The following is a 12,166-nucleotide window of genomic DNA, read 5'->3' as shown; positions in this document are numbered from 1 at the left end:
CTTAGTTAAAGTTACTAACTGGAATCTACAAGTATATTTGCCTTTCATTTTCTTGGCCTTTCACTTTTGAGGCTTCGGCACATTAAGCGATATCACTCGAGATGTCTGTTTCAGATTTGACAGAAAAGGGAGAACTGTAGGCATTGGTGATGGATGATACAAAGAGAAGAGAGAGTTGGAAGATGGTTGCGCAGGCTCGCTGCTGTTTCAGAAAGTGAGGTATATAATAATGGAGCTTTGCACCTGAAATTCAGCGATTAACTCCCATGGTGAAATATCCTCGCGCCATAATATTGAACAAGGGTATACTATCATGGCAAGCGACATCGATACAACAACATTGCACGAGCTAGTAACGAGAAGCTTCTGCAGAACGCCCAATGGATTGATCTTCACTTATGATTTAAAAACTGTGTACTCTGTGTTTTTAATATGCCTCAATTTACAGGACGATAGTGGTAAAAAATCAAAGAAATGGCTACCAAGCTTTCCAAAAACGACCTACAGATTTGCATTCTCAGTGGAAGAAGCTATGGAAAGAATGAGAAACTTGGAGCTTCAAGTTGATATAGGCACAACTTGTGTTAACATTTCATACAAAATTCATGCCGAATTGGCATTCCATTTGTTGGAAATCTTTATGACAGCTAAATTGTTGCATACACCAGCTGACAGAACCCGCACAAGTCCGAAGGAGAAAGTGCTATTACAACCAACGCCAAAGGGCGTTAGTGTTTTACAAAAATATGTTAGAGATATCGGTTTAAAAGAAATTCCGAAACTACTGTTGAGCGACTTCAATTCTATGGACCTATTTATATTTGAAAGAAATCCTGCAAATGACTCAATAATACACAGTGATAGTTTAGTGCGTTTGCTTTTCACCAAGTTGATGGGTCCATCGCCAAATGTTTGGTCGCCAACGAAGCCCCAAGATAAAGTTGCCTCATTGTCTAAACTCTTAGAGTACAACAACGACGTATTTAGCTTCGAAAGTGTTAAATACAGACCATTTCAAAGCAAAACAAGTTTTGAAGGAATTGAAGGTGATCAGTCAGATGTAGAGACGGAATCAAGCTTTAAAGATGAAAACCGAGCATCTCCTTTCTTCCATAAATTTTTCACCAATCCGGACTCAGACTCTCATATTCAATATTATGTTTCTGATGGCGGTTTGAGAGTATTCAAGTCTAAGGTGTTTGGCCAAAAAAAAACCTTAATTGATTTCTGTTTTACTACCAAGGCATTTTGGCAATGGATAATGGACTGTACAGATGTTATGTATCCAAAGGAGGCGGTTTCAGTAGCGGCACTTTTCTTGAAAGCCGGATTAATCGTGCCGATTCTTCTACCACCATCGGAAAACTGTAGAAAAAGGTTTCACGTTAGTAGATCGTCTTTTTATACGCTGAGTCAGCGCGGTTGGGAATGTATTCAGTGGAACAGCGAAAGTGGAATCAAGAGATCAATTGATACTGTATCAAGCAAGAGACCAGATGCACTTCAAATAAAAGTTCGTGATAAAGAATGGACTGATCGGGAAGATGTGTATGGAGTTCAAAGCTCAGGATCGGATGAAGAAGATTTAGATTTTGCGAATAATTTTCAGTTCAAGAGTATGAAGGATGTTTTGAGTGATCCAGGAATGAGGTATTTGTTCAGGAGACATTTAGAGAATGACTTTTGTGCGGAAAATCTCGACGCATATATGGAAATTCAGAAGTTGCTGAAAAAAATGGATTTATTGGAGAAAGCTCTCAGTTCGAAAGCTGTTGAAGGCGTTAGATTTCCAGAAACTATGAGAGCTTCAAGGGGTAACATAAGGGCCACTGTCGACACGGCCTTTTCCAGGCATGCTAATGAGTGCTTAGAAATGGCATATCACATATATTCCTCCTATATAATGGTCAACTCTCCCTATCAGCTTAATATCGACCATCACCTACGCGAATCTATAAGCAGAATAATGCTACATCCAAGATCTCCCTTAACTGAAAAATCCCCCACAATTCCTAATTTTGATGATGATATTTTTGAAGATGCCAAATCATCTCCGATGACACCAGTGGAAAGCCCTCTGCTCGATTTATCAACACATTGCGTTATAAAAAAAAGCTCTGGAGAAGGTAGCGCTGAGCAAAATATAAAGAATGAGTTGGGAAAAAAATTGAATGTTTGCGATGATAGCGTTGCCAAATTTAGCCCCAATTTTAGTGACTCTCACACTGAGTGTTCAATTATCAATTCCTGTTCCTCTAAAAACGCCTCAAAATATGTAAAGCTCCCCAAAATCGAAGAAGACAGAATATTCAACACTTTAAATGTTTTATCAAAGCTACATCCTAAATTTGAGGTTGTGAGTCACAATTTGCATCATCTAATGAAGATTGACTCTCTTCAGAAATTCATGCGTTCGAATATTTATCAAGAAGCACTATCTACTTTTATTGAGCTTTAGTTTAGAGAGGGCACCAGCGTTTCACGACAAAACCACGTTTATCAGCTTTTAAACCTCGAAAATAAAGAAAGAATTAAGCAAAACTGAGAAATGTATTATTATTGAACTTCCTCATGTAAAAGTAAAATTCTAAACAAAAAAAATTAACCCCTAAATATGCATACAACAGCCCTTATTAAGATCAGTAGATAATTAACTATACATATGTAGGCTGTGCCATACAAAAACGCGTTTTATTTTCTATATGGACATAGAGAAGGGCATGCCAGAAATGAGATGATAAGTGTGGAAGCTAAATGCCAATGTTTTAAAACGTTGGTTCAAGTGTAGTACCCCTTTTGATTGTTGCCCAACCGATTAAACGCCAATGCTTCTCAATACGTCTCGATAGAGCAATCTTTTCGTTAATTTCTGTACATGCTGGAGAAGTAAGTTGCAACCTAGCCATATCCGCTTTTACAGCGACGACACGGGCACCAGTAGCAGTAGAGCCAATATTAACCATCAGGACTTCATCTGATTCCAGTTTTCTAACTTTTGCCTGTTTTTGACCGTCAGTCTTAACACCAAGTAAACGACGTAGCAGGAAGTAGTTTATTTCAATATCTGTGTAAATACTTGGAAGGTGACCCTTAGCACCGACGACTTGGCCAACAAGACGATCTGCTCTACAAAGAGTCGGATCGACCTTTGTACCCACACCGATAAGACCACCAGGAACAGCAAATTTCAAATCGTTCTGTTCTGCAAATAGGGACACAATATTGGAAAAAATTGGCTTACATTGGATCTTACCTCTTTCATCTTTTGTAACAATTCCCGGTCTAATCTCAATTTCATCACCTAACTTGAAAACACCATTTAGAATTGAGCCACCAGCAACACCACCTTTCAAATCGTCGATTTCAGCACCCGGTTTATTCACATCGAATGAACGAATGACGATTAGACGAGGCGAAATCAAAAAATCTCTAGGTGGAACCGGAATTGTCTTAACGATAAATTCATTTACAGCATCGATGTTGTATTTCAATTGTGCTGAGATTGGTACTATGGGGGCACCATCCGCGATAGTACCTCTTATAAATTTCTTTATTGATTTTTCGTGTTCTAAAGCGCTTTCTTCTCTCATTAAATCAACTTTATTTTGTAGAATGATAACATGCTTTAATTTCATAATCTCGATAGCGGCTAAATGTTCGGAAGTTTGAGGTTGTGGACAAGGTTCATTGCCAGCAATTAACAGTAAAGCTGCATCCATAACTGCTGCACCTGACAACATGGTACTCATTAAGATATCGTGCCCTGGACAGTCCACAAATGAAACATGACGTAACAACTTATAACGAGTATTCTCGAAGCCTGGAACGGTACATCTAGGACGGATCTCTTTGTCAGATTTGAAAGATTTGTAAGCATCAGGTTCTGGACAATTTGGATCTTCACATTTATAAATTTTAGCATTTGCGTAACCTAGTTTAATGGTAATGTTACGTTCCAATTCGTCCTTGAAACGAACAGTCTGAACTCCAGAAATGGCCCTTACAACCGTAGATTTACCATGCGCGACATGTCCGATAGTACCAATGTTAATTGTAGCCTGTCTGTTAATAATCTCTGGGGACAGTGGAGTCAATTCAGTAAAATCTGGATTTTCAGGCTGCTCAGGTAAACCGCCACCTTCTTCAAATTCTTGTCTTCTTTGCTCCTCGTCATCTTCGACTTCTCCCAAATCACCAAACGTGACTGTCTTTTTTGGCTTTGCTTCATTGCCGTTCACGTCGTCTTCGTTTACTTGATCTTCGACAAGCTCTTCATTGTCATACATGTATTCGTCTTCCTCTGGCTCCATGTTTCCATTGATAATGATACTTGGCTCACGGTCTTGTAAATCCGTCATATTGTTAATATTTTACTAGTAGTTGTTGTAGTAGTCTCAAACAGCTTTCTCCTAAACAAATGGCAATGGGGCAGGTGCGTATAAAAAAAATAACCTGTATTTCTTCCACAAATTATTATACCTGCCTAAAAGTAACTGCTACAATCGACTCCTAGTTGCTTAGCGCTTAGTGCAGAGCTTATTGACATATTATTTATTCAATACTACATAATCTATCCTCGATGCATCTCATACTGTTCTCCCATCCTATAAAAAATTTTTCACTCACCAATTTCTCTTTGCGAACCCGTGCACCGCGGCCTTTATTGTAGTAACATCGAAATGCCAAGTGAATACAAAATCATATTGTATACTGGGGTTGTCGCAAAAATACACTGGTTGATGTGTCCAGTAATCTAAACGGTAGGGTTGAATGCAAACTCATTCATGAGCAGATCTACGTCTTTCCACACAGTGTCTGATTCCCAGTTCTCCCAATGATCTGCGATATTGTGCGGAGAGTGCGTACCTTGAGGGACGGTACATCGTTCCTGTTCGTCTTGTTGCTGCAGATGATCCTGCGAATTTAGCTCAAACGCAGCTTCAACTTCATAAGGAGTTGCTGAACTGGACAGCGAGTTGGAATTCATGCTCAAACTCTGCATACCAAGTGAAGAAGGCCCTGCGGCCAACATGTTCTCAATGAGTGCATTTTGCGACACATGTGGCTGGTTCTTGATAGAACGCTTACTGTGCAGCACTGATGTGCTCCCATTCAATTCATCGCCGGGTGAGTTCTTGTTTAATATGCCTTCCAGTGACAAAACGTCTGTCGTTTGACTGTTTGGAGAAGCAAGGCTACTTCCAGCACTGTTACTTGTAGCGTTGATAGGATTCGGATCTAAGGGAATTGTCTTGATGATTTTCCTTGCATTGGCTTCCGGGTGCTTGTTTGCCGACAATCGTCTTCCATGGTTTTCTGTCTTGCTGTAAACTTCCTCGTCATCGATTTGACCATTTCTTACTGTACTTCTGTCCTCGTCTGGATCTTCATCTTCTTCTTCATCTCGTTGACTTTCTCGTTTCATTCTTGCCATTCCACATTTTTCTCGAAGTATATATAAACAATCGAAGAATACACTAACGGACATTCTCGATTTTATATTTATGTCCAAATTGAAATCGCTCGAAATATTGTTTTCTTGGTGGCTCCTTTTCTGCCAATCATCGTACATATTAGCAAACATGCTCCATACACTTTTCATTATTCCCGAGGATCTGTATGCCATATCATGTTTGCGAACTGAAGCATTAAAAGTTAGCAAAACAGCATCCTGGTACGCTTTTTTACCTCTTTTTACATCCAATACTCGACAAAGGGAGGAGTGTGCTAGTTTGCTTATTATACAGGCAGATTGCCAAATGTTAAGGACGAAAACGCCCGGGAAATATTTAATTATTGCCGGATCCATTTTCCACATATTACTAGCATGTGAGAGTAAATCTATCGTGGCATTGTAGACCCTTACTAAACCGCGTTTCGTTTCGAAATTTGATTCAAGCATCGTCAAGGGTGTTGAGCCACAATGTACAAGTTTCGTTTCATCAGTCGCAAAGGCATCACCAAAATAATATGTCAACAGATGAACCTTGGCAACAAGCAGGAGAAACTTTCTTATATCATCAACCTTGTCTTCATTCAAATTGATTTCCAGCTGGCTCAGTTGTTGATTTAGGACCTGAAGTAAAGGCTGCTTCTGTTCTGCTCCTACTTTTCCCAAAGCATTTGCGGGATTGGAATTCATGGTACTGACCATTTGATTTTCAAAATATGCTATTTGGGCCATCTGGCATATTGATAGCGGAACAGGTTGTGTCTCGTTCTGCGCTGGTCGCGTCCTAGTTGCATTCATAACTGTATGGTCGAAGCAAACGTATCCGGGAAATCCAAAACTCGAGGCTATTGTCTGTGACACTACATTACAACTCACCCATGTTTTTACTTTCTCACTAATGAGATCAGAATTTTCGCTGGCATATTCTTTCGAAAACTCTGCACAGTTAAGGCCTACACGTATCGCCTGGAAGGTTGCTGTGCCAATAGTATTCCATGAAGTATCCGCGCTCAGGGATGATGTTAAAGGTGGCCAAAAAGTATAGAGTAAGAATGCCTGGACAGAATATAATGATGCAACGTTCAAAACTGGTTCATCGTTATCCGAAGGAGTATATCGGATGATGGGTGAGATTGTTATTTCTGCCAACACAGATTTCACCAGGACCGATAGTTTGGTCATTAATTCGGTAGCACCTATTTTTCGACGCAACCCTATAAGTATGATGACCCAGAAAAGACAAGGTGATAAGGTATATATCCTTTCTGCACCTTTCGAAAGATCGACTACGGGTAAAAATTTGTGATATTTAGAGGCAAATTCTTGAAAAAGTTCTGCAATTGTATCACTTGACATGAAAATGTCGCCAAGACTTTTTGGAGTGCATTTCAGTTGCTCTTCCGTCATCCCGATACTATCCACATTGTATTGCGAACTTGAGTACCAGTTTGGTGAATCTGATTCATCTTTGCTCGGTATCTCGGATAGTTTGACCGACATGCCGTTCGGGAGAGTAGGAACGTAAGAACTCCGCTCACAAAGGGAGTTTTGCCCACATTGCCCACATTGCCCACACTTCCCCTTCGCTTCTTTTATTTTTTCCTTTGTGAAATTTTTACCATCTAGTAATGCTGCCTGTTCCTCCTTTATTTTCTCCAGAATTTCTTCAGAGCTCAAATTTGTTAAAGTTCCAGTCAACTCCTTGAACCGCTTTTCTATAGCTTCATTTCTTGCACGCTTATAAGTCCTTCTAAAGTCTTTTTGTAATATACACGGCACACCTTTTTTGGCACATTTGGAGCACGGTTCCGGTGCTTTCTCATAGGCATCGCACTTTGATTTCTGCTGCCGACACTCAACACATGCGAATTTTCTTTGATTGCCTGTTTGTTGACGAGCCGACCTTTTATTGTTCTTGTTTTCTTCAAATGCACTTGATTCCGATTCAGATTGAGATGTGCTCAACATAATGTTCCAAAATAAATACAGCCCAAAGAGAGATGGACCCGACGTCCGCACTAATGGTGAGCTAAAATAATTGTAATGGTCCTCGGATGAGACCGAATTCCGAAGATCGTGTTTTCAATTTCGATCAATAACTTATTTTCAGACCTTTTTTAATTTTTGATGCCCATCCCACTTTAAATGAAAAGATGAAAAATATCAGCTATATGCTGAATAATATGAGAAATAAGCCATAGGTATCTGCTCTTTTCACTATGGGCTTTCGCACCAGCTTAATTAATTCTTCTAAGGATGTTAGACTTCTATGGGCATCTGTTTTCCTTAGGTTGTTGTCGTATGGATTAACTAACCAAGTTTTAACACTGTTCCTCAACGAAATCCATTTGGATGAAATCAAGATAGGTCTATTTCTCTCACTTACACTAGTTGGTGATGTCTTGTGCTCCTACATTCTCACGTGGTATGCAGACACCTGGGGAAGAAGAAGAGTACTAATATTTGGTGCAACGATGATGATGGTCAGTGGTTTAGTTTTCAGTTATAGCGAAAGTTTCAGTATACTATTATTACTTGCGATTGTTGGCGTCATTTCACCGTCTAGTGATGAGGTCGGTCCGTTTAAATCCATTGAGGAAGCTATGCTAGCTCATTTGACTCCTCATGATAGCAGACCAGAAATTTATGCATTACACGCTTTTTTTGGGACCGTTGGGGCTTCACTTGGTGCCGTTATATGTGGTTATTTCATTTATTTTGTACAATTGACGAAATATGGACAAACTGACCTTGCGTGTTATAAATTAGTCTTTTTGCTATATGCTTTTATCGCTTTTTTGAAGGTAATTGTAATGTTATCGCTATCAGATCACACAGAATTAGATGGACATCACCATGAAGAAGTAACATCATCAGAGGCTTTTGTCGTGGATGAAACAGATCCTTTACTCCTTGAAACTGAAACAGTTTCTTCGAAAGATGCTTCAAGAACATTTTCCAAAGAAACCTCGGCGATTATGAAGAAATTGTTGATAATATTCATGATTGATTCACTTGGATCCGGCTTCATGACAAGCGGCTGGATGGTGTTCTATTACGCGAAACAATTTCTGATGAGCGCAGAATCCTTGGGATTAGTGTTTTTTGTATCCAAAATTGTGATGGCGGCTTCAACTTTTCCATCATCAATTATTGCAAGAGCATTTGGTCCAGTAAAGGCCACTCTTTTAGTTCAAATCCCTTCTGGTCTATTTTCTATACTAATTCCATTTGCGGAAGGTTCTCTACCACTATCACTGGTACTGCTGAATTTGCATTTTGCAACAACCGCCATGGATGTTACTCCTCGTCAGATTCTTCTAACCAATATCATCAAACCGAAAGATCTCACAAGAGTTATGGGAATTGTGAATATAGGTAAAACTATGGCTCGTTGTATCGGCCCTGTATTTACCGGCTTGCTAGCAAGCTCACATTATTTGTGGCTGTGTTACATCATGAGTGGTATAATGGTGATACTCGCGGACTTTTTACTGGGTCTTTCATTTCTTGATATGGACATAAAGATTATGCAGCGTATGAGTAAATAGGCATTATTTTTGTAGACAAATAAAGGAAGAGATATAGATAGTGGTCTATTTAATGAGCTAATTTAGTCAAAATTTGCTTGAATTTTCCTACCTACCCCACTACGATCGAAATCAATTTCAAATTTTGAATTGATAACGTTACTACGTTTAACAGTGTCAGATTTTGATGCAGATGATGGTGGCGATGTCTCTTCATCTGACGTATTCTCCGGTTGTATTTGGTGAATTTGACAGCCTGTCTCTTGCTTTTCTTTCTCAGTAGGAACCGACAGAGCTGGACTGGAGTGCAGTAATATATTATTTTTGTTGAGTCCCAAATTGCTCTGTGAAGTGTTTGCCAAATCTGATAACTGTAATGAGGAATTATTTTGAGAATTCAGTCTTGAACTGTTCTTACTATCGATGTGTCCTTGCAGATCGAAGAATCCATATCCTTTAATAATTTTATTTTGCTGCGAGGCATATTCATTTGATTTTTTTATGGAATTAAGCGCATTGTCCATCTCATACAACTTATCAATTAGTGGACTTATTTTAACACCAGTTTTATTGAAATTAGATGCATTTGACTTTTTCCAAAAATTTCGGATTTCTTGTAATACCCAATTCAACATGAACATTAATCTATCTGCTTGTCTAAATTGTGAAGTCACTGTCAGATCACATTGGTCATCCTTAACTATGTATCCTATTCCGAATCCCTGAGGAACAGCAGGGGTTATACCAAATGTCGTTGTCGCTGCATTACCACAATTTGCCACAATCAAATCTGGTGCCGAGAATGGTTTGACCAAAGGATTCTCGAAAATGTTTGCCGATATTTTCCTATCATTTGAGTTCAAGTATATACCGTAATGATCATGGAATTTATAGAGATATCGCAATGCATTAAAGTGTTTTTCGAAGCCACCGTTCTCTTTGGCTTTCTTAACCTTGACGGAATGCTTCTCACAGGCAGAGACAAATTTCTCTAATTTTACATTTCCATCAAAAGAATTCGATATGAACAATTGGCATAATTCTAATAGATCCTGATTTTGAATATTAATAAAGCATGATCTCGATTTCCTGAACTTTCTGGTTGAAATTGGTTCAAATCCATAAACCATCCTGCCATACAATGCGTAATGTGCAATTTGTAGTGCTACTTGAATCATGGAATCTGAACTCACTCCCAACCTTTGGGCTGCTCTACGACCAAATGGGATAGAAACATGTACAATATCATGTTTTGAAATCAAGTCGGCTAATTTGGTCTCTGATAAATGAACATGGGTGTTTAAGATATTACTAAAATCCCAATCTATTCTAGTTACCAATTCAGTGGGATTTCGTATAGTATCGCCTATCTTCGAATCTTTGATAGAAGGCCACAAAGAAAATCTTGAATCCCCTGAATTGACATCTCTCGCCAATCTTAAAACAGATTCTGTATAAATTTCAGAAATGAATCTCAAAACTGCTGAACCATCACAAGTGAAAGAATCCCAAATAACTCCTGCTTTCGAATCTGCCGTCACCACCAATTGCAATTTGTCATACCACCGGGATATACAAGAGCCAACTTGATGACCTTTATCGTCAATTATCGAGGTTCCATAAAACAACCTTTTACAATCGGATGAGCTTGTATTTAGTCCTTTTTCAATGGTGAAGTCAATTTCATTTGTAAACTTCTTTTCACAATCGGTTGATTCATCAAGTACCAGCACAAATAGTGAAGAGTCAATGAGCATTAATTCATCTGGATATCTCTTTTGTAACCTCTTTCTCGCATATTTCCAATTTTTGAACGAATGTGACGTCAAACTGCCTAACGCTGTTGATTTCTTAAACGTACAGGGCTTCATTGAATCATGTAAAATGAAATTGAAAGCTGCAACCAAACTTGATACATCGTGAATTATGTTATTTGAGTCGTCGAAAACATCCAGAGTATAATATTGACCTCTTGAAATGACCAGAAGGTGCTTCGATCCAGGGTACCTCTTGGAGCTGATACCATGTTTTGTGAAAATATCATTCTTATTGGAGATCTGTTCGTTTGACATAAACGACTTTGACTTTGTACCTTCAACATCCTGATCGCCATCATCTTCACACTCTGAAGAAGACGAGGATGACCATCCAGCTTCCAAATCCGAATCCGTATAAGGCTTTTCAAGATCAAAATTCTCAATCTCACCTTCAACAAAAACGGGACATCTCGTGGTACCAAATAGATTCAAATAAGGAAACATTGACAGCGGCTCTCCTGTTTTCGCGTTGCGATCCACTGGCAAGACTCCATTTCTTAATGCAGCGATGAACCTGAGAGCCGAATGGACAAGCACCGCGGATCTGTCTGTTTGCGTTATATCTGGCACAGCATCTTCTGCCAGCACCAGAAAAGGGTTCCTTGGTAAAACTTCATCCTGTACAGCATTCGTGTAGCTGTTATTAACGTCCAAGTGCAAGTTATCCAAGTAGCAGTCATTTACAAGAGAGAACTCTTCTAATTTCCCTTGCAATTTTTTAGCCGCTTCGCTTTCGAGAAAGATAGAAATGTCATTTGATAGACCCCTCAGCTGTTCTGGCTCTAAGGGGTGCTTGTAGTAGCCGTCTGCATAATACAACGGCTGCAAACTCTCATTCAGCGCTTCCAAAGAGACCCGAAGATCCGGTAGCGGCAATTTTGGCAGCCTTTTCTCGTTCGAGAAAGTGCCCTCTGTGCCATTGCCGCCTACCGCACTTACGTTCACCCTTGGCCTACGTTCGGCGTCTGGACTCAGGCCTAGCTTAATGCTGTCAGTAACAGTGCTCATGTGTACCTAGTCTCTTTGCGAAACTATTTCAAAATCTGGTGTTCTTCGTTTGCCGCTGAACTTCGAGCAAGTAACATACTTCACGCGATAGCCTGAAAATCCAGCTCATAATCGCCCGTTTATATACAACGTATGTGTTGCGGTCGTTTCCCTTGCAGTCGTTTCCCCTTGCATGGTTCGCATGACCTTGTAACGCCAACAACGCTTCATGATTATAGCGCGGTGACACACTCTGATTCCGTTCCCTTCCATACCACCTCCCATGTATCTCTAGTTGATGACACCTGAGTATCCCTTATATTACCATCATGAACAATTTCGGATTTGTATGACTTCTCTCCATTCACTATAAATGTGGG

The 12,166-nt window shown here is 39.5% G+C and overlaps 5 protein-coding genes across 5 annotated transcripts; 2 read left to right on the top strand and 3 right to left on the bottom strand.

The window, feature by feature from the left end:
- Positions 1 to 313: 313 nt before the first annotated feature.
- Positions 314 to 2,458, top strand: SST2 (GTPase-activating protein SST2; the record flags this gene model as incomplete). The annotated part of the gene is made up of 1 exon (XM_037288071.1): positions 314 to 2,458. The coding sequence occupies one exon, from the start codon at positions 314 to 316 to the stop codon at positions 2,456 to 2,458; it is 2,145 nt and encodes a 714-aa protein (XP_037143966.1).
- Positions 2,459 to 2,765: 307 nt separating this feature from the next.
- Positions 2,766 to 4,358, bottom strand: GCD11 (translation initiation factor eIF2 subunit gamma; the record flags this gene model as incomplete). Its single annotated transcript, XM_037288070.1, has 1 exon — positions 2,766 to 4,358. The coding sequence occupies one exon, from the start codon at positions 4,356 to 4,358 to the stop codon at positions 2,766 to 2,768; it is 1,593 nt and encodes a 530-aa protein (XP_037143965.1).
- A 395-nt stretch (positions 4,359 to 4,753) lies between these two features.
- Positions 4,754 to 7,420, bottom strand: LEU3 (leucine-responsive transcriptional regulator LEU3; the record flags this gene model as incomplete). The annotated part of the gene is made up of 1 exon (XM_037288069.1): positions 4,754 to 7,420. One exon carries the CDS (start codon positions 7,418 to 7,420, stop codon positions 4,754 to 4,756), a length of 2,667 nt encoding a protein of 888 aa, XP_037143964.1.
- A 251-nt stretch (positions 7,421 to 7,671) lies between these two features.
- HG535_0C05890 (uncharacterized protein) lies at positions 7,672 to 9,003 on the top strand (the record flags this gene model as incomplete). Its single annotated transcript, XM_037288068.1, has 1 exon — positions 7,672 to 9,003. The coding sequence occupies one exon, from the start codon at positions 7,672 to 7,674 to the stop codon at positions 9,001 to 9,003; it is 1,332 nt and encodes a 443-aa protein (XP_037143963.1).
- A 62-nt stretch (positions 9,004 to 9,065) lies between these two features.
- On the bottom strand, positions 9,066 to 11,807 carry YAT2 (carnitine O-acetyltransferase YAT2; the record flags this gene model as incomplete). Its single annotated transcript, XM_037288067.1, has 1 exon — positions 9,066 to 11,807. One exon carries the CDS (start codon positions 11,805 to 11,807, stop codon positions 9,066 to 9,068), a length of 2,742 nt encoding a protein of 913 aa, XP_037143962.1.
- Positions 11,808 to 12,166: the final 359 nt, after the last annotated feature.

Source organism: Zygotorulaspora mrakii, chromosome 3 (assembly GCF_013402915.1).
Source record: "Zygotorulaspora mrakii chromosome 3, complete sequence".
In the NCBI taxonomy this organism is placed as follows: Eukaryota; Fungi; Ascomycota; class Saccharomycetes; order Saccharomycetales; family Saccharomycetaceae; genus Zygotorulaspora; species Zygotorulaspora mrakii.
Note: the sequence above shows the minus strand (reverse complement) of the source record. Positions and strands in the feature narration are given on the sequence as shown.